The sequence below is a fragment of the Phacochoerus africanus genome, chromosome 5 (assembly GCF_016906955.1).
Source record: "Phacochoerus africanus isolate WHEZ1 chromosome 5, ROS_Pafr_v1, whole genome shotgun sequence".
Lineage (NCBI taxonomy): Eukaryota > Metazoa > Chordata > Mammalia > Artiodactyla > Suidae > Phacochoerus > Phacochoerus africanus.
The window spans coordinates 130,049,639-130,071,303 of record NC_062548.1 but is presented as its reverse complement, the minus strand read 5'-3'; the positions used below and the strand labels follow the sequence as shown (position 1 = coordinate 130,071,303).

The window sequence follows — 21,665 nt, the reverse complement described above, 5'->3', positions numbered from 1 at the left end:
GCCCCCTGGAATGAGCTCCCGCTGGCTGAACTCCCGACAATTTGAGCATCAAAATGACACTCATCCCTGACGGCACCTGTGACAATCCCCAGCTTTGGGAGCAAAGCCAGTGCCCATAGGTCCCATCCAAAAATAATAATACCATCAAAGAATCCATCAGTTCAGGCCAATGAATTTTTTTTTTTTCATTTTTAAGTAGAGGAAGACAGCTCTTCCCCACTGAAGAGCACAGAAGAAACAACAAACAGGAAATCACTTTATAACTAACTGATGTAAGCAAGAATCCATGCAAGATTCTATAACCACTGGGTCGAAGATCTTTGGGAGGAGTCCCTGCTGCGGCACAGCCAGTTGAAGATCCAGAGTTGTCTCCGCAGCGGTTCAGATTGCCGCCGAGGCGCAGGTTCGATCCCCAGCCTGGCACAGTGGCTTAAGGATCCAGGGTTGCTGCAGCTGTGGTGTAGGGCAAAGCGGCAGCTCAGGGAGTTCCCCTTCTGGCTCAGCTGGTTAGGGGCCTGATGTTTTCTGTGAGGATGGGGGTTCCCTCCCTGCCCTTGATCAGGGGGTTAAGGATCCAGCATTGCTGTAAGCTGTGGCTTAGGTCACAGACAAGCCTTGGATACCACACTGCTGTGGCTGTGGTGCAGACCTGCAGCTGCAGCTCTGATTTGACCCCTAGACTGGGAACTTCCATATGCAGCTGGTGCGGCTCTAAAAAAAAAAAGCAAAAAAAATTTTTTTAAATAAAGAGTCACAGGAGTTCCCGTCTTGGTGCAGTGGAAATGAATCTGACTAGCATCCATGAGGATACGGGTTCAATCCCCGGCGTCGCTCAGTGGGTTAAGGATCCAGTGTTGCCGGGAGCTGTGGTGTAAGTTGCAGACATGGCTTGGATCTGATATTGCTGTGGCTGTGGTGTAGGCCGGCAGCTGTAGTTCTGATTCCACCCCTAGCCTGGGAACAATATGCCGTGGGTGCAGCCCTAAAAAAAAAAAAAAAAAAAAAAAAAAAACCAAAGAGTCAGATGATGGCAAAATCTGGGCGATTCCACCTTAATCCCATAATGGTGAAACTTACCAGTAATAGGACAGCTGACATCAGGAGTCTCCAGCCCGCCTTGATCCTTCAAGAGATGTCAATGTCATAAAAGACAAAGGGCAGCTAATGACCCCTTAGAGGTGACCCGCTTTTAAGGTTGTGACCAGCTCTCAGGTCGAAGCAAGAGCAGCAGTGCAGGAGACTATCAGATAATGGACTCAACATCAGATAAAATGGACTAAACATTTGATAACACCATCACATCAATGTCAAATTTGCACAGGGGGAGAATTCTATCAAGGCTGTGGGGAAGAATGCCCTTGTTCTCACTAGACACGGGTTTAAGATTTTAAGGGTAAATGTCACGCTGTCTGTAACTAACTCGCAACCACAACAACAGAACGTGTCTGGTGCGTTAAGTCGAGAGATGGAGAGAAAGCAAAAGTGGCTGAAAATGTTAACAATTAATTAACGTAAGTGTATGAGGGTTCATTGAACTAATTTTGCAACCTTTCTACAGGTTTGGGAATCTTCACATAAAAATGGGAGCAAGGGGCAGAGTTTCCATTGTGGTGCAGCAGAAACAAATCCGACTAGGGACCATGAGGAGGCAGCTTCGATCCCTGGCCTCCCTCAGTGGGTTCAGGATCTGGTGTTGCCATGAGCTGTGGTGTAGGTCACAGACACGGCTCAGATCTGGCGTGGCTGTGGCTGTGGTGTAGGCCGGCAGCTACAGCTCCGATTCAACCCCTAGCCTGGGAACCTCCATATGCCGCAGGAACAGCCCTAGAAAAGGCAAAAAGACAAAAAAAAAAAAAGAAAGAAAGAAAGAAATAAACAACAAAATGGAAAGACAACTTAGGAGTTGTTGTCCAGGGCTGGGAGAAATTATTTGCAAGTGATACGACAGACAAAGGCTTCATTTTCAAGATATACAAACAGCCCATACAATTCAATGTCAAAAATCAAACAACCCAATTAAGCAATGGGCAGAAGACCTAAATAGATTTTTACCCAAAAATACATAGAGATCCCCCCCCCACCCTGCCAAAGAAAGGGAGTTCCCGTCACTGTACAGTGGAAACAAATCCGACTAGGAACCATGAGGTTTTGGGTTCCATCCCTGGTCTTGCTCAATGGGTTAAGGATCTGGCATTGCCGTGAGCTGTGGTGTAGGTCGCAGACGTGGCTTGGGTCCAGCGTGGCTGTGGCTGTGGTGTAGGCGGGCAGCTGCAGCTCCAATTCGACCCCTAGCCTGGGGCACCTCCATATGCCTGTGGTACAGCCCTAAAATAAGGACAAAAAAGACACACACACACACAAGTAACAAATGTTGGAGAGGGTGTAGGGAAAAGGGAACCCTCTGACACTGTTGGTGGGAATGTAAATTGGTGTAACCAGTATGGAGGTTCCTTAAAAGACTAAAAATGAAATTATCATATGATCCAGCCATGCCACTCCTGGGCATATACCCTGAAAAGACAAAAACCTTAATTCAAAAAAATACATGCACACCAATGCTCATAGAAGCACTGTTTACAATAGCCAAGACATGGAAACAACCCAAGTGTCCATTCACAGATGAAGGGATAAAGAAGATGTTATGTGTGTAGGAATATTACTTAGGCGTAAAAAATGAATGAAATAATGCCATTTGCAGTAACATGGATGGACCTAGAAATTATCATAATAGGTAAAGTAAGTCAGGCAGAGAAAGACAAATATCCTATATCACTTGTATTCAGAATCTAAAAAAAAGACGCAAATGACCTACTTCGTAGAATAGAAACAGACTCAGCGACATGGAAAATGTCAGCGACATGGAAAATGTTATGGGCACCAAAGGGGAAGGGTGGGGAGGGGGAGAAATTAAGAGAAAGGGGTTAACAGATACGCACTACTCTGTGTAAAATACAGAAACTAGGAAGATTTACTGCATGGCTCAGGTAATTACAGTCAATATTTTGTAATGACCTATAATGGAAAAAAAATCAAAAAAGAATGTGTGTATGTATATACACGTGTGTGTGTATCTGTTATCTCTATTATACACACACACACACCACACACACACACACATACCTGAATCACTTGGCTCTACAGCTGAAAACGAACACAATTTTGTAAATCAACTGTCCTTAAAGAAAGTATACTTAGTTTTTGAAAGAAATCTCTTTGCTTCCTTATTTTATTTTCCCGTCCACTGGCTGGAAGCCTCCCCAGAGCAGGGCCCGTGCAAGCCCAATGACGCGCATCAAAGCAGGAACAGCTTGCCCGAGAGCGTGGCCTCCGAGAATGAGCTGAGTTTACTGAGACCATAGAGGATGCTGAGCTCACTGTCCAAATTCCCCTTGCAGGTGAAACCTGACGTTACCCCCCGACATCCCCAAGACTTGATCCCAAATCCAGGGCGGGCAGGTGCTGCCTGGCTCTCTTCCAGAGGTGGCTTTGTCGTTCGTCATGCCACCCCCTCCCTGCCAGTGCCCAGGGCACTCGTGGCCTCTTCTCTCCCCTCCCCGCAGCTGCTCACAGCAGAACTCAGACCTCGGGAGCCACAGGTACACGGCCAAGTGCAGCTGGCTGCTGGTGTTGAGAGGCCATGGCTGTGTGGCAGCCAGCCAGCAACGAGGTTGGAGGTGATGCCCTGGCAGTCAGGCCTGTTCCGGCCCCTGGCTCCTCCAAGCAGTAGCACCTCCCAGAGACTGGGAGGGCAGAAGCCACAACCCAGTGGCCTCCTGGAAGCACAGAGATGCAGCGGCAGGTCCTTCGGGGCCCGGGTGCTGTGTGGGTCAGTCCCAGCTTCCGGACTGGTCTCGGGGTGGGGGTGGAGGGGGCCGCGAGCTCTTCTTCCACAGAAACTCCTCCCCCTTCCTGCTCCCATCCTTCCGGTGACCCTGAACCCTGCTTAGCACCTCAAAATTAACCAGCTGACCAAAGAGGAAGAGTCTGTGGTCTGCAGGCCAACCCTCATGGACACACTCTTCCTGGCAGAGACCTTCTGGACCCCCCAAGTGTTCCAGAACATTCTGTCGTCTCCTGGGACCCTGTCTGGGAGGCTCACGGGACGCATTCTGGATTTGCCACAGGGAGTAAGCTTATGAGCACACAAATCCATAACCTGAAGAAGGGTGGTGACGCTTCCGTCCCCGAGGGCTGTGATGGGAGAGGGTGGGGCTGCTCTCAGGGCCAGTTGATTTTTATAAGATGATGCAACAGGATCTTCCCTGCAGCCAGCTGCGAAGGAGCCACTCCTGCACTTAGCCCCCTGGCTGTCTTGGAGGATTAGCTGCGCTTTAAATCGAAGTCAGGGAGTGGCCTTTCAAACTCACTGGGTCCATCATGCATGCAGCCAAAGTCTGCCCAAGGAAGCAGTATTTACGACAGAGTCCCGTGAGGCACTGGGTCAGCTTCCTTGGTGCTCCAGCCAGTACTTCTCGACTCGTTGTGACGCAAACCTGGGGTCCCGTTTAAGGGAAGATTCTGGTTGAGCATATGCGTGTGATATACCTGTTACATACAATGCATGTGGGCGCCTGCAGACTCTGTATGAATATCCACCACGTTTATCACACCCTGAATTGTGTTCCCAGGCAGCACAGGGGTTGAAGCCCTAACCTTCAATGTGACCAAATTTGGGGTTAAGGACTTTAAATGAACTCATAAAAGTGGCGCCCTAACCCAATAGGACTGAAGTCCTTATAAGAAGAGAGAGAGTCACCAGGCCTGTGCACACAGAGGCATGGTCGAGTGAGGACACAGCGAGAAAACAGCCGTCTACACGCCGACAAAAGAGGTCTTAACAGAACCCAACCCTGCTGGCACCATGACCTTGGACTTCCAGCCTCTAGAACCATGAGCAAATAAACTCCGGCCAGTCTCTGGTGTTTTGTTAAGGCGGCCCAAGCAGACTAACACCAGACACACACACACACACACACACAAGCACACACAAGCACACACACACGCAGAGTCTCCTGTGAGGGCAGAAGCAATGACACCTCTAGGGTAATAGTCCCAGTGAGACAGGTTGGGACCCGGGACCCTTTGATACAGCGCTTGCATCTGGACCAATGTCTCTTCGAGCAACAGAACCAAAGAACTGGACATTTGCACGGATGGGGCAAAGCCTGAACTAGATACAAAAAGGTCCAAGCCCAACCGCAACTTTTGAGGTGCCAGGAGCAAAAGTGGGGCACCGCCATGACCCCTGCACACGGCATTACCAAAGGGGTGCACAGACCACCTAAGCCACCCCTCCTGCCCGACCCACCCTCCTGCCCTCACCCTCACCCCATTTAAAGAACCAGCTCCCCCCACCTCTGGGAGTAAAGCAGGGAAACTGTTGCTGTTTTTGCTCCCTTGCGCTGCAGCAGGAGTTCCAACAGAGCCTGGCCTGCATTTCTTATCTGGTCTCTTACTACTTTCTAGTGAATAAAGAGTCTAAGAACCCAGGTCAATAACCTCAGGACTAGATCTAGTCCCGGAACTCAGGCTCCTTAGGCAAGTGGCTGATTCCAGGTGAAGCTTGGCACGCTGGGCAAAGCTCAGCAAATAAACTTCAAGGACAAGTTGCTGCAGGTGCTGGCCAATGTGACAGCCGGCGATCCAGCGAACACCCCGCAGCTTCCGAAGGCCCACCTGAGATAGGAGAATACAGAAGCATCAGAGATGGAATGAGTTGCCATGTATTAAAGTCACACAGCTAATACATGGCAAAGCTGGGACCATGAAGCCAACCCAAGATCTCTGCCTTCACCAGACAGACCTCGGGAGTGCGCCTGCCCAGAGCAGAAAGGGCACCGTACCCGGGCATAGCGATGGCTCCCACTGATGGTGACAGAGTGGCATGGAGCAAGCTCCCTCACCCTTCTGAAGCACAGAAACCTCACCTTGAAATGAAAGGCACAACGCTTCATGCCCATCACACCTTTTGTTTTAAAATGGAACATATCAAACCTACACAAAGAGCAGAAAGTGTAATAGAACAATCTCCCATATACCATCGCCAGCTTCAAAAATGATCATCTTTCAGCTAATCTCACTTCACCTGTATCCCCACTCTTCCACCCCAAACCCCAATATTTTGAAGCAAATCCCAGATATATTGTTTCATCTGTAAATATTTCAAGATCTTTAAGAAGATAAGCGCTAAAGCCACACAAACACCCAGACACAGAGTCTTTGTTTTCCTCTGAAAAATTTCCTTCTTTCCACCTCTTCTCCTTTAGCCTTGGAGGGGGCACCCAATACCTTTGGGGTGTTCCCAGAGGAAGGGGATGTCGGCCAGGTGAGGGCTGGAGGAGCAGGAAGGGGCGGGGGGCAGACAGAGGGAAAGCCTCAAAGTCCCCACTGAAGTTCAGAGCACAAAACCAGTGAGAGTGGTATTCACAGAAAGAAAAACACACCATAAAGTGTTGCGACTTAAGTTTTCTTCGGGGGATCTTACGGAGGACTCTAGCCTGGGAGACAGATTCTCAGGCAGCTCTGAGGAACTGCTCCAAAGAGGTGAGAGAGAAGCCAGGATACATAGGAACTTTTTTTGGGGGGGTGGGAAAAACATGTAGTCAAGCATCAAAAGAGTACCGCTAATCACTAAGAACAGATCTCTCAAATTAATGATTTTAGGGCTTTTCTAGTAAGGGAAGATGCAAGAATCTGGGATATTGGACATTTTTCCTTAGATATGCATCTTAACTAGCTAAAGCCCATCAGAGCCAAAGCACAGAAGGTTCCCCGTTTTTCTCTATCCTGAATTCCCCTCGGGGTGCACTGGTGGTGGGCAACTGTGGTGGTCAAGGGTTTGATCTTTATCGAACTGACACGGCAGACAGTATTTTCTTTACGGTGGATTCTGGCATTGCATTTTGTGACTTTTTTCTGTTTGGTAACCTGGACGCAACACCATTAGCATTTTGAGAGTTTGGAAGATGCACCTCATGCCTCAGTCCCAATTACTTTCTTTTGTCAATAGAAACACCTCTCTCTTTTTTCTTTTTTCTTTTTAGGACCAAAGCTCCAGCATATGGAAATTCCCAGGCTAGGGGTCGAATCAGAGCTACAGCCGCTGGCCTGTGCCACAGCCACAGCAAAGCAAGATCTGAGCTACACCACAGCTCACAGCAACACCGGATCCTTAACCCACTGAGCAAGGGCAAGGATGAAACCCACATCCTCATGAATCCTAGTCAGGCTGGTAAACCACTGAGCCACGAAGGGAACTCCCAACAGAAATCTCTTTTTTGCCTCCTTAAGGAACATTTTCAGAGTTTCCCTGTGTGTTAAGAACCAGATAGAGTGTCCTGAGGATGCGAGTTCCATCCCTGGCCTCACTCAGTGGATTAAGGACCCAGCATTGCCGCAAGGTCACATCTGCCAGTTGCTGTGGCTGTGGCTGGCAGATGCAGCTCCAATTCGACCTTTAACCTGGGAACTTAAAAGCTACATGTAAAGCCCTAAAAAGAAATAAAAGAAAAAAAAATTCACTCTTAAGTGCTGAAGGGCAAGGCTAGATAGGCGGGAAGGTGGGGGGCTGTCTTCAGAGCTTAGGCGCAAACCCGCAGGAAAGAAGCTTCCCAGGGTTTGGGAGGAAGCGGCGCCACTCCCAGCTGGAGGAAAGGGCAGGACCAGAAAAGACTTTCCCGTCGCGTAAAAACGAGGACACACACCAGCTTAAGTTGGGTCGTTATTAAGTTTTTAATCTCTGAAAAGCCGAGCGCGAAGAACAAAGGAAAACTCTTTTCAGAGCGAAAAATGCTTACGCAATGGCCCGTGCCCCCGCGACTGGGTACCCGCTGGCCACCCCCCGGGGCCCAGTCTCTGCCCACCCAACCTGTGGGAAAGCGGGGCTGTGTGGGGCGTCGCCGGAGGCTCAGAACAGCGCTAGTCGGTGGAACACCGCAAAGTGAATCAGTAGCGGGCGTGGCACGCGCAGGGCGAGGCTGACCTGCCTCCTGGGCAGGGGGCCCCTGGGCGGCCCCTGGGCGGATCTGGAGAGGGATCGGGGCGGGGTGGGGGAATAGGGGAGGGGGGGGACGGACGAGGGGGAGGGAAGAGCAGCGGACTCCCGCAGGACAGACGCGGGCCGGGGGGAGGGCCCCAGACGGAGCGGGAGGGGAGAGCCGGGAGGGGCGGAGCGAGCCCGGGGTGGGGCGGGGCAAGGCGGGGGCGGGGCGGCCGTGGGGGCGGGCCCGGGGCGGGGCGAAGAAGCGGCGCGGGCGGAGGAGCGATCCCCGACGGGGCGGCCCGGGGCGGAGCCGGAGGAGGGGGTGCGGGGAACGCGGAAGGACCCGGCGAGCCCGGCGGCCGAGTGCTGAGCGGCTCCCCTTCGCGAGGCAGCGGGATCCGCCGAGCGCCCGAGTGCCCAGCCCCGCCGGCGCGATGGAGGCGCCGCTGCTGTGGTTCTGCAACTGCAGCGCGCTGGGCGTGAGCGCTGCGCTCAAGCTGCCGCAGATCTCGTCGGTGCTGAGGGCGCGCAGCGCGCGGGGCATCAGCCTTCCGAGCCTCCTTCTGGAGCTGGCGGGGTAAGGCCAGGGGCGGCCTGGAGCCGTCGGCAGCCCGGGAGAACCGCGGCTTTAGTAAAGAAGGGGCGGGGAAAACGGGGCCGAAAGCGGCCGGCGGTGGGGAGTGGCGTTTGCCCGGGCCGCACACTTGCCCTCGAATTCGGGGCTCACCAAGCCTCTCGCGGTAGCGAAGACGAAGCACGCCCATTTTACAGATGAGGAAACCCACGCTCCGCGAAATCATCACTCTGCCCTTTAGCGACCAAACCATCATTTGCACCTCAAGGCTCTCTCATCTGCATCCTCCCTAAGCCCGCCCCCCGCAAGCGCCCCCTTTCTCGAGCCTCGGTTTCCTCCCTTGTAAAATGAGGGGCTGGACTTTGAATTCTAAGGACCTCTGGCCTTTACCACTTGACCGAGGCGGGGGGGGGGGTGTCAGAGAACGGAGAGCTGTTTTGAAGGTAAGGAGCACTTGAACTGGACTTGGACATGAACTGGCCCCTGAAAGGTGACAGCGGAGAGTGCTTCAGGAGCAAGTTCATCCAGCAGAAATCCGGTGTGGGGAGTTCCCGTTGTGGCTCAGCTTGTTAGGAACCCGACGAATATCCATGAGGATGCGGGTTCCATCCCTGGCCTCCCTCAGTGGGTTAAGGATCCAGCGTTGCCAGTAGCTGCAGGGTAAGGTCACAGGTGCAGCTCTGATCTGGTTTAGTGGTGGCTGTGGCATAGGCTCGGCAGCTGCAGCTTCCATTCGACCCCTAGCCTGGGAACTTCCTTATGCTGCAGGTACAGCCTAGATAAATAAATAAATACAGACCAGAAAGAGAAGAGTCGTTAACCTTGGTTGGACGATATGAGTAGTGGAGCCCCTTGCCCAGCGAGGCCAGGTCCTGCCACCTCCTCCCCAGCCCTGGCCCAGGTATCATCCAGAGGCTCTGAGCTCCTGTCCTCTGCACAAGGGCTAATCAGAGGGGCAGCCGGGCTGGTGGACTCCAGTTTCCTGGGCCAGATGGAAGCCAGGGGAGAGGGATGGAGAAAAAGACCTTGGGGCAGAAGAGCCATGGGGTCCTGCCTGGCACAGCCCTCTCTGAGGGGCCGGTGGTGGGGTGCGTGAGCCCTCCGGGGTTTGAGTCTGGCCCTTTGCAAAGAGCAGCCTGCTGTCAGAGCCTCTCCGGTTCCCTGGGGAGAACAGACAATTACCTGGAGGAGAGGTCCCCTGTCCCAAAGCAGGGGAGGCCTGACCCGCACCCATGGAGGGGACCCCCTGGGCATCCTCATTGAGGGAAGAGGTAGCCAGTGGGGAGAGGGGCCCTCCTGGCAGAGGGCTTGTGGGCAGAAGGCTGGAGGCTGGACTGGAAGCAGTGAAGCCAAAGAAAGAGGCTGAAGACGTGATCTTAGGTAAGACGTGTGTGCAGACACAGGCACGAGGTGGGTACACTTTCATCCCCATTTCACAGGTCAGGAAACTGAGGCCCCAGAAGTTAGGTAAATATGGGGGGCTTGTGAGCCCAGCCCTCCAGCCCCAGAGCCTTTGCTCCCCACTCAGCAGGGGCAAGCCAGGCAGGGGGAGGGGACACACTGGCTGGGGTCACTGAGGGTGACCTCCTTGATGAGGGCGTGGTCCTTGCCAGGCCAGCCAGGGAGGCTTTGCTAACAACGCCTTCCTGGCATAGGAAATGTGAGCCATTAAGTCCAGCTGGTCTGTGGAAGTGCTGACTCACCCTGGCAGAGTGCGGGGTCTGAAGGGTTTCCTTAGAGGCTGGGTGGTGGGATGAGACACGCTCTGAGGGGACACGGGGACATTCGGATTCTGAGGGTGCTGCTCGGTGAGGCTGGGAGCTGGGAGGCAGGAAGCTCGGGCCTTTACTTCCGAGAGGAGCGGGTTCTGGGGTCTTTACCCCACTCCCTCCAAGCAACAGCCTCTCCAGAGCTAGAATTTTCTTTTAATTTTTAGGGCCACACCTGCGGCATATGGGAGTTCCCAGGCTAGGGGTCGAATCAGAACGGCAGCTGCCCGCCTACACCACAACCACAGCAATTTGGGTTCCAAGATGCATCTGCGACCTACGATGCAGCTCCCCGAGGTGCCAGATCCTTAATCCACTGAGCGGGGCCAGGGATTGAACCTTGGGGTACTAGTTGGGTTTGTCTCCCCCACCTCTGCCAGTCTGGGCAGTCCTCTGGGAGGCCACTCGAATCATCTGGGAATGTCTTCTTGTTCTAAACATGGTCTCCCCAGTTCGCTGCTGGGCCCTGACAGTCCCAGGCCCATATACGCCCTGCACAGGACACCCCACCACCCCCTAGCCCATGGCTCTCAGCCCCTCAGATGTATTTCTTGGTCTCTGCAGCTTCCTGGGTGCAACTCTCTGAGGGAACTGCCCTTGACCCAGGAAGAGCCCAGCTCTAGAGACAGACAGGCCTGGTTTCAGAAGCCCTGTCAACTTCCCATCCTGGTCAGTAGCTTCCCCTCTGTAAAATTCACCTGTAAGTGGCCGTCCTAAGCGACTTGGTAGACACCAATGCCCAGCCAGCGCTGGATGCTCCAAAAATCGTGGCATTGATTAAATTAATATTTCTTCCTTATTGTTTGTTTGTTTGTTTGTTTGTTTGTTTTTGGTCTTTTTAGGGCCGCACTTGCAGCATGTGGAGGTTCCCAGGCTAGGGATCTAATCAGAGCTGTAGCTGCTAGTCTACGCCACAGCTACAGCAATGCTGAATCTGAGGCACATCTGTGGCCTACTCCATAGCTCATGGCAATGCCGGATCCTTCACCCACTGAGTAAGGCCAGGGATCAAACCTGCAACCTCATGGCTCCTAGTTGGATTCATTAACCACTGTGCCACGACGGGAACTCCATCATCCTTCTGGGTCTTCATCCCCCTCCTTGGCCCTGGCGGGCTCCCACCACCACCTCTAGGACTTTGCGGAGGAACCCGTGCTCCTGGGTGGCGGCCCAGCCTCCCTGCTCTGCGTCAGATTCAGTCCGAGCTCACGTGTGTCCTCCCTCTCTCCCCAGGTTCCTGGTCTTTCTCCGGTACCAGAGTTACTATGAGTACCCGCTGCTGACTTACCTGGAGTACCCCATCCTCTTGACACAAGGTAACCGAGCCCCTGTGCCCAGCCTCAGCCCCCCGGGGCCCCTCCTCGCTCTCACTCGGAGCCTTTCCTTTTCAGATTTCGTCCTCCTGCTGTGCATCTTCCACTTCAGCGGGCGTGTGGAGCGGGCTGCGTTCTACATTGCCCTGTATCCTTTCAGTGGCGAGAGTCAGAGATAAGACTGGAGGCGCTATTTGCCAGTAGGATGTGTCATTAAGCAGGCTCCTTTTGCTTAAACTCAAAAATATCCCCAATGCAGGAGTCTGTGGGAGCAAATATATCTCCCCAGCCCAGAGATGCCCTAGATCAGTCCCTGCCCCAGGGCCTCCCCTCTGAGACCAGGGTGTCCTCTGGTGCCCCAACCCCCCAGGACCTCCGTGCAGAGCCACACAAGCACCCCTGCTAAGGGGGACATTGCCCAGCGACATTTTTTATTTGTTCCATCTGGCCACCCTATACACACGTCCTCTCTGGAATCTCAGCTGCTGCGCCTACTGGTCAAGTTTGATAAAGTGTGTATTTGGAATGAACGGAAGCAGGTGCAGGGGTACAAAGTTGGGCAACGTTCGTTTGGCGTTTGAATTAGAGAGTGAGAACCAAGATTCGGTCCACCTAGATTCAGGCTGCCTTTCTGGTGTCCACCAGTAGGTAGCTCTTCCGACTTTGAGCACAGGGCACTGTCTATTTCAATCTCTTCATCTAATGCTATTGGAGTTCCCGTTGTGGCACAGCTGAAACGAATCCGACTAGGAACCATGAGGTTGTGGGTTGGAGCCCTGGCCTCGCTCAGTGGGTTAAGGATCCGGCATTGCCATGAGCTGTGGGGTAGGTCGCAGATGCGGCTCGGATTCGGCGTTGCCGTGGCTGTGGCGTGAGCTTTGGTGTAGGTCACAGAGGATTGGATCCCCCGTTGCTGTGACTGTGGTGTAGGCCAGCAGCTGTAGCTCTGATTGGACCCCTAGCCTGGGAACCTCCATGTGCCGCAAGGTACGGCCCTAAAAAAAGCCAATAATAATAATAATGTTATTATCCCAGCAACCTGTTGGGTCCCTATGATGAGCCACACAGGGATGAGGAGGTGGATAGGGCAAGAAATGTTAAGTCCATTTTGCAGATAAGCAAACTGAGGCCGAGAGACAGCAAATGACTTGCCCAAGGCCGTTGGCAAGTCCTCTCCCTGGCCTGCCCACGGCCTCCCTGTGCTGGCTTCTGCTTCTCTAGCTGGGCTCTCTTCCTGCAGCACCACTGGGCTTGATGACAAGCAGATGGCCTTCCTCCCATTGCCCAGCACTGCTCACCCCAGCGGTGTCATTTGTACACTGGAGTCAGTGGGAAAGGGGGAGAGCAGTAAACCGTTTCACGTGACGCCCCTTTTGCGGAACACGTCTGCCTTATCATTTGAAGCTCAGTGCCTAATGTTGATATTAAGCTGGAGAGGCCTGCAGGGTCGAGAATTACATGAGCAGTTAGGGAGTTCCCACTGTGGCACGGTGGGTTAAGTTCCCTTCGTGGCTCAGTGGTGAACAAACCTGATTAGGATCTGTGAGGATGCGGGTTGGATCCCTGGCCTTGCTCAGTCGGTTAAGGATCTGGTGTTGCCGTGAGCTGTGGTGTAGGTTGCAGACGTGGCTCCGATCCAGCGTTGCTGTGGCTGTGGTGTAGGCCGGCAGCTGTGGCTCCAATTGGACCCCTGGCCTGGGAACCTCCATTTGCCCTAAACTACCAAAAAAAAAAAAAAAAAAAGAGAATCTATCTGCCGCGGCTCAGGTCACTTCAGAGGTGTAAGTTGGATCCCCAGCCCAATACAGTGGGTTAAAGAAGCCGGCATTAAAAATAAAAATAAGGAGTTCCCATCGTGGCGCAGTGGTTAACGAATCCGACTAGGAACCATGAGGTTGCGGGTTCAATCCCTGCCTTTGCTCAGTGGGTTAATGATCCGGCGTTGCCGTGAGCTGTGGTGTAGGTTGCAGACGCGGCTCGGATCCCACGTTGCTGTGGCTCTGGTGTAGGCTGGTGGCTACAGCTCCGATTCAACCCCTAGCCTGGGAACCTCCATATGCTGCGGGAGCGGCCCAAGAAATAGCAACAACAACAACAATAACAACAACAAAAGACAAAAAAAATAATAATAATAAAATAAAAAATAAAAATAAAAAGGAATCCAGCATTGTTGCAGCTGCAGCGTAGGTGGCAGTTGTAGCTTGGATTCAGTCCCTGGCCAGGGAACTTTCATGTACCATGGGTGTGGCCAGAAAAAGAAAAACATGGGCACTTAGAATCATTGGGAACGTTCCCAGTCTGTGAACACGGGGTTCTTTGTCATTTTCTCCCATAATCTGCTTCAGTGCTTTTGCGCTCCTCGCAGGTGTTCACTGGAACCGTTTTGGTCTTTTCCAAATGTGACACGTTCAAGCAGAGCCGCTCCCAATGCCACACTTGGTTTCTGCGTGCAACCTCGGGGGTCTTGGTTTATTTCCACGTGCTCGGGGTTGGGAGGGTGGTGGAGCTGCCGCTGAGCCACTGTGGTCTCCCTTAGCCCGGGACAAGCTTTGTGTCTGCTTGGTTCGTCCTCAGCCTGCGGAAGTGGATCATGGATCTGGCCATGGTGAGTAAGGCGCCCTTGGAAGAGCCTGCACACAGCAATCCGTTCTCTCTCCTCTGCCTGCCACCTGCGCTGCAAAGAACTTGAAAGATGAGGTGTTCTTCAACCTGCTTGTTTTTCAACTGCACCAAAGGTTAATGGGATGAAAGCACAGGGCTATTGCAATATTCAAAGACACAGCCTCACTTAAATGTATGGCAGATTTGTTTCAAGTATTGTTGGAGTCGAGTTGATTCGCAAGGTTGTATCATTTCTGCTGTACAACAAAGCGGTTCCCTTAGACCTGGACACGCCTCCTTTCTCTTTCAGAGGCTTTTCCTGCCTAGATGATCGCAGAATATTGGGTAGAGTTCTCTGCGCTCTGCAGCAGGTGCATGGCAGATTTTACTTCCTTTTTGGAGGCCCTAGAGAGTGGGATTGAAGTGGTAGTGACGAATAGAATGAAGAACTGGGCATAAACTGAAGAGTTTCAGATTATTATCGGGTAATTGTGTGCTGGCCACATGCTCATTATTTTCCTAACTCTGCCCCCGCCCCCCTACCTAAAAACTTTTTTTTTTCTTCCTGGGCAAGGGGTAAGCCCTATGCTTTTTTTTTTTTTTTTTTGCTTCCTTGGTTAAGGGCCAAAGATTCCTCTCTGTGAGCATAGGATTCTGGTAGTGGGTCAGGAAGCAGATCTTCTCTCCAAGGTGACTGATGTGAATTCCACCCACTGGGAAAGGAGGGAGCAGAAGGAATTGGTGGGCACTGCCTGCCGCACACAGACTCCTGACTTTCACCTCATTCTCTATCCAACACTTGTTACGGGAAAACCTAGTAACCTGCCGTGGGATGGGCTCTCAGAGGCAGCCTCCCCCCTCTGTCTGTGCAGGTCAGCCCAGTTGCACATGAGCCTCTTTCCTCACGGGTCCTCCCCCTTGGACCCCATCCTCCGAGCCATCTGCTCCCCGCGGGGCGTGTCTTGGGATCTGACCCCGGGGCCCTGCCATCACCGTCTCTGTAATTCTTCCTGCTCAGGTCCCGCCTCTTCTCCGCCCACGTTTCCCACGTTCGCTTTTATCGTGGCACTTGTCAGATGGCGTTGCTGTCACGGATTTAGTCACTCAGCTAGGGCTGAGCGAATGCCAGCCACGTGGCGCTCCCCTTCGTGGAGCTTTTCCTCTGGGGAGACAGAGATGGCCAAGGGCAACGGCCACTTTCACTCGCGCTAAAGCCAGCGGCGTTCTCATTCCGCATCCTTGGAGCACCTGCTGCTGCAGACCAGGACTCCTCCTGGAATCACTTTGTTCATGTGGCTTCCAGGGCACCTTGGCCCTGGTGTCTCTTCCACCTGCTGCTGCCCAGTGCCTCTGCCGGCTCCTCCTCATCCCCCTGCTCCTTTTTTGTTTCCTCAAAAAAGTATTTATTTTTTCAGTTACATATATTCTTTTTCATATGCGCTTCCATTATGGCGTTTCATAGGATATTGAAGAGTTCCCTGTGCTATCCGGGAGGTCCTTGTCTACTTTATAAACAATAGTTTGCATCTGCTAATCCCAGCTTCCCGTCTTCCCCTCCCCCGCCCCCTCCCCTTGACAAGGCTGTGCTCTGTCTGTGAGTCCGTTTTGGTTTCATAGATATGTTGACTTGTATTTTAGATTCCACATATAAGTGACATCGCATGGTATTTGTCTTTCTCTTTCTGACTTTCTTAACTTAGTAGGAGAATCTCTAGGTAGGTCCATCCATGTTGCTGCAAATGGCATTATTTCATTCTTTTCTGTGGCGGAGTAATGTCCCATTGTATGTCTGTACCACGTCTTCTTGATCCACTCCTCTGTCGATGGACGTTTTGGTTGTTTCCACGGCTTGGCTGTTGTGAACAGCACTGCTCTGAACATAGGGGTGCATGTATTTTTCCAAGTTACCGTTTGGTCTGGATAGATGCCCAGGGGTGGGATTGCTAGATCACATGGCAACTCTATTTTTAGTTTTTTGAGGAACCTCCGTACTGTTCTCCACAGCGGCTTCCCTGCTTCTTTAAGGAGAGGTCCAGGCCCCAGCACACTGCGTGCGCCCAATCCCCAGAGCTCCCGAGCAGGACTCATGAGCCTCTCTGACGTCACCTGGCAGCACGGAGCTTCCAGGCTCCTGCGCGTCCCATCAGCTTTACCTTCCAAATATGCCCAGGATCTGAACACCTCGCACGCCCTCTGTTTCAGCCTCCCTGGGACAAATCTGGATGTTTGGGCCATCAGCAAACTGGTTTCCTACCCTCCACCTGGTCTCCCTTTGGTGTCTGCTCAACCTGGCAGCCGACGAGGGTGTTTCAGCTGCTATAGAGCCTGGGCCTGGCAGGCTGGGCCCCTCCTCGGTGGAGGGTGCTGTATACTGACCTTGTCAGGGAGCAGAGGGCCTGAGCCTCCCCAGGGGGGCTCATTAGAACAGCCAGAAATTCAGAGCTGATGCACCTCGGCGTGCTAACTTGAGTTTCCGAGTCTGTGAGTTCAAAGCAGCGTGGCGTCCCCCAGGCTCTGAAGACACCCTAGTAATCTGTGCATCTCTCTAGTTGTTATTGGCAGCTGGGGATGGAGACGCCTTGGTGGCCACGCGGATTCTTACTCTTAGCTTCACATTAGCTGCAGCGCCTTAGTTACTCCCTGAGCAGTGGACTGGGCGGGTTATGTGCAAATCCTACACTGTCGCATCCATTCTTTATCACTAAACTTGAGTTCTGTCCTTGCACAAGTGGGTTATTCCTTGACACGAAAATTTGGCTTCAAAAGCGCTTTCAGTATCTGGTGCTCTTCTGCTTTGGAAACTAAGGGACTCCTGACTTTCTCTTGCTTTATCTGCATACAGAACTTCTGTACATTGATCAGCGCAGCCAGTAAATTTGCGCAGCTCCAGTACCTATGGAAGACCCGGGACTCGGGAGCCGTGAGTGCCCTGACGTGGAGCCTCGCTTCGTACAGCTGCGCAGGTTAGAGCAAGAAACTTAACTGTGTCCTTTGTCGGTGGAGTGCGTTAGCTTGGTGTCCAAGTGCTTCAATCCTTTGCAAGTAGCTATTCAGATAGAACCGCCTAGCATATCCATATTTATAAAGTTGACTTAATGCATACCGCTCTCCATTTTCTGCAAGATCTGTATTCCAGTTGCTTAAGAAAATAAAAGTGAAAGCATGCTTTTCTCCAAAAATCTGGCCTAATATTAACAGTCCTCTCTTGTTTGAAAAGCATCCAGTGGTTGATTACAATGAGTTCACTAACTTGTTTTAAACATATGAATGTTTCTGATGTCACCGACGAAAAAGATGAGAGTCACACACTGGCTTTCGGAACTCAATATAATTTGCAGCAGGGGAGTTTTTCTGGAGCCTTGGTGTTTGGCCTCAACTTTAGAATCTCTGTTGCTCATTTGGTCTCTTGTAGGAATTACCTAAAATGAGCATATGCTCTGTTTAAGTAGGAATATTTCAAAATTCAGAGCTATCACGTTTATTCAATTTACTAGTTTTAGAGAACTGAATTATATATCATGTTTCTTCTCTATCTTAAAGGACCACTTTCTTCACCCAGGGTTCTCTTCTGCCCACACCTCTCAAGAACAGTTAGCTCTTGAAAGTTAGCTCTCTACATTTTAAATTCCTGTATTAAAAATGGAACGACAGCAAGTTCGTGTCGGGGCGCACTGGAAATGAATCCGACTAAGAACCATAAGGCTGTGGGTTCCATCCCTGGCCTCGCTCAGTGGGTTGAGGATCCAGCGTTGCCGTGAGCCGTGCTGTAGGTCGCAGACACGGCTGGGATCCCGCGTGGCTGTGGCTGCGGTGTAGGCCGGCAGCTGTAGCTCCGACTGGACCCCTAGCCTGGGAACCTCCCTATGCTGCGGGTGCGGCCCTAAAAAAGCAAAAAATAAAAATAAAACATAAACAAATGGAAAGATAGCTAAATAGCAAAATGTCATTTGACATTTACTGCTGAAAATTTTCTTTTACAGTAAGAATAATAACGACGCTAATGACCACCAATGATCTTACAAGTAAGCAAAATCTTTTTCTGCCACGTCCTTCTTGAACTTCATGTCCTCTTTGCCTTGTTCATTTGTCACTTGTCTTAGGGTTTAACAGAGCCACCTGGCCCCACTGGAGGCCAGCACCCATACATGCCCGGCCTTCGTCAGTCACCATGAATAGTATTAAGCATCTGCTTACAGTACCTGGGATGCACTGTGCACAAGCTAATAGATTCCTGCCTTCGTGGAGCTTCCATTGCAGCAGTGGAAATGAATAACGAAACCATCACACCATTAACGATTGAAAAATACTGTGAGGTGTATTTGGAAAGAGCAGCGCAAGATGAGCACCTAACAGGGCAGCCTGTCGTGCTTGGAGGGAGCTGGGAAGATCAGTTTGGGGAAGAGTGGGGTCTAGGGGAGGAAGAGACTGTTACAGGGAAGGGAGCAGCATGTATGGAGGTGACGAGCAAAGAGGATGCATGCTGATGCAAGGGGGCTGAGTCCAATGAGAGGGAAGGAGGTGGCAAAGGCCAAGCGGTCCTGAGCCTCCGAGAACTGCCCACAAGCAGCAGGAAGGGGGGTGACCTAATCATTTGACCCATGTGCTTGTTCTGTTCATTTTTAAAGAGACGCTATCACGGAGGAGAAAACAAAACATACTTGGGTTAACCTAGAAAGCATTTCCTAGGTCCTTAAACTGTTTTCAGCTTCCAAGTCAAGCACATACATTCCTGGGAAATGATTAAGTCGGATGGTGTCACCTATTCTATGAAGACTACAAATACGTCCCTGATGTGTAGACCTTTCGCGTAAGCTAATTATTATTTGAGAAATGTTGCTACAGGACGGCAAGATGCGTTTGCTAATCCTCCCCTGGAGGTTTTATCTTTGGCTCAAATCCTTTGCATCAGCTCTGAGAGAAGGATTGAACGTGTTCTGATCCAAGTATAAACTTAGGTCCAGCAGGGAAGGGAGAAGAGAGGCCGGAGTCTTCCCCGCGGGACTTGAAAGAATTCTCAGCTTGGAAATAAGTCAAATCGTAATTAAACAGCCAGATGCACCTACATATTAACAATGATGTTTAAAAGGTTGCGAGTATTCTAGTTTTGATTTGTTTTGTATCTAAGGGTCTTCCTGAAAGTGATCTGAGAAGAACCTTTTGAAAACAGTTTACTGTTCGAGCCACTAAGGTTACTTTTTTTTTTTTTTCAAAAAGCCACACTTTCATGGTTTCCACAATATAAAATATGCTTTGATGTTTGGGCCAGTTTTTCCGAATCATCTTGACCGAGTGCATTGTTTGTTCCACCTTCGTGGAACGTGGAACGTTCTAAGACACCACCCACCACCCTTACGACTTAAAACATGAGTTAAAGGGGTTTAAAAAAGTTACAGTATTTGCCAGCTGGAGTCAGATTCCTCCAAAGGAAGCAATTAAGATGATAAATTATTATTCATGAAGTCAGGCCAAGTGGCCAAAGGTAGTCATGACAGGAAGATCCCTTTTCCAGAAGTATTTGGAACCAAAGTTGTTCAAAAAGTTCACATGATCCATAGGGGGCTGGGTGTGACGCTTTCCTTAAGCTTCTGCTTAAAGAAGGTGGTGATTTTATGTGAAGAGTATTTTTTAATACCTGCTTTTTCTTTCTGATTGATTTCAGTTCTTACGCGTTTTGTGGTCACGCTGGCTTTAAATATATGGGTAACAGCTACAATACTTCGCTACCGGAAGACTGCTGTCAAGGCTGAGTGATGGACACGTAATAGTCCTACAGAGTGGATTTTGAATAACTGAACCAAAGGCAAAAAGCTCATTGCTAAACCAGGTCTTTTATAAATTCAGCCAGTCGTGCCAAAGGTATTTTAGACTTGAAAGAGCCCACTTACACCCTTGTCTAAACATGTCAATTTTTAACCCCGCCGCCACCTCAGTAGGTTCAAGTAGGCTCAGAGTATCTGCCGTTTTGCGAAGGCTGGTGGTAGCTGGTCTTGCAGGAGCCCCATTTCGAGGCGATAGCTTTGACCCATATCACTCAAGTCACAGTTAAGTTCTCTCCAAAAAACTACATACATCTACTTTGCAGCATTCGGAATCTTGTAGGAAATAAACCCCCTCCACAACCCAAATGAGCATGAATAGGAGTTTGCTCAGTGTGGGATTGTGATAAGTGACCAGGGTTTGCTTCCCGGGACTAATGTTTAACTGCCCTATAGATGTAACAGGACGGCCTTATTGGATGTTACTGCATGATAGCTCCTTAAGCTATAGCAAGGATATCAAGACCAGCAAAAATGTAACTGGCTTGAGTTCACATACCAAAGCAGGTCTTTAACCTCACACTGTGCCTTTAAATAACGCCTAACGAACGGAGCCTGCAGTCTCTACTTGTGATGAGGTGACCCCACTATACTGATGCCAGCACCAGGTTTATGCTGCCGGTTTTAAAAAGGACCACACCTACGTAGTTACTGTTATTAGAATTTGGCACAAAATATAGCTGGCCTCCACCAGGCTTTGCCTATTGAAAATATATGCAGTAAAGGGTATTGCTGAGTTCTGACAAGTTCTTATGGATTTTATTCTCATTATAGTATCACATTCTAAACATGATAAAATTATTGTAAGATTTCTTACATTTTTCCTGTAAAAAAGCTCATAAACCCTAACACTGAAAACTCTCGTTCCCCTAATAATTGAATGGCATTATTTTATTATATGCAGTAAGTGATGTTTATTGGAAAATATTTTAGTTTCTTGTGTACAATAAACTATCATATTTTGAACTCTGCTTAGTCTTAAAACTCAGTTGTTTTAATGTGATCAGTTTTTAAAGTTATATAAAGTGCAGTTTTAAAAATATGGTTTAAAAATACATAGCTAATCCTTTTAGAACTGCTGCTTGGGACCAGAGGGAAGAGAAACCTGGCATCTAAAAATAATCATTCATTTTCAGAGTTCCCATCGTGGCTCAGTGGTTAACGAATCCGACTGGGAACCATGAAGTTGTGTTCGATCCCTGGCCTTGCTCAGTGGGTAAGGATCCGGCATTGCCGTGAGCTGTGGTGTAGGTCGCATATGCAGCTCGAATCCTGAGTTGCTGTGGCTGTGGTGTAGGCCAGCGGCTACAGCTCCGATTAGACCCCTAGCCTGGGAACCTCCATATGCCGCGGGAGCAGCTCTAGAAAAGGCAAAAAAAAAAAAAAGAAATAATCATTCATTTTGTAGTTTTAAAAATCATAGTTATCACCTAAAAAAAATCCAGGTGACTCTTTTATCACATGCAGTTATAATCTGATTATTAGGATAAACTATGTGATTTTTTAGTTCACTAAGTATTTTATTAAGACATATTTTATCAAGCATATGCTTAAAGCAACTCTTTTAAGAGTACACCATCTTAGGTGAAGAATGCTCCAGACTTCCCCTTT

At 50.5% G+C, this 21,665-nt stretch overlaps 1 protein-coding gene across 4 annotated transcripts; it reads left to right on the top strand.

Annotated features, from left to right (window-relative positions):
* Window positions 1-8,292: 8,292 nt before the first annotated feature.
* SLC66A3 (solute carrier family 66 member 3) lies at window positions 8,293-21,220 on the top strand. Of its 4 annotated transcripts, none has more exons than XR_007135208.1 (8): window positions 8,295-8,558; window positions 11,558-11,640; window positions 11,716-11,785; window positions 14,185-14,242; window positions 17,081-17,201; window positions 18,219-18,260; window positions 19,364-19,426; window positions 19,898-21,025. XR_007135208.1 is itself a non-coding variant. In XM_047782648.1 (7 exons), exons 1-7 carry the CDS (start codon window positions 8,416-8,418, stop codon window positions 18,509-18,511), a joined length of 690 nt encoding a protein of 229 aa, XP_047638604.1. In that variant the 5' UTR covers window positions 8,293-8,415; the 3' UTR covers window positions 18,512-19,357. The 4 variants fall into 4 exon arrangements, 2 of the variants coding, with proteins under 2 accessions (XP_047638604.1, XP_047638605.1); XR_007135207.1 differs by lacking the exon at window positions 19,364-19,426 and adding an exon at window positions 21,191-21,220 and having other exon boundaries at window positions 8,296-8,558; window positions 19,898-20,094; XM_047782648.1 differs by lacking the exons at window positions 19,364-19,426; window positions 19,898-21,025 and adding an exon at window positions 18,339-19,357 and having other exon boundaries at window positions 8,293-8,558.
* Window positions 21,221-21,665: the final 445 nt, after the last annotated feature.

What these genes read in the sequence shown, in the direction of transcription:
- SLC66A3 (XM_047782648.1), top strand. Translation starts at nt 8,416, where the DNA reads ATGGAGGCGCCGCTGCTGTGGTTCTGCAACTGCAGCGCGCTGGGCGTG. An exon ending in CCCCATCCTCTTGACACAAG is followed by an intron (nt 11,641 to 11,715) that starts GTAACCGAGCCC and finishes TTTCCTTTTCAG; the next exon opens with ATTTCGTCCTCCTGCTGTGC. An exon ending in GGATCATGGATCTGGCCATG is followed by an intron (nt 14,243 to 17,080) that starts GTGAGTAAGGCG and finishes ATCTGCATACAG; the next exon opens with AACTTCTGTACATTGATCAG.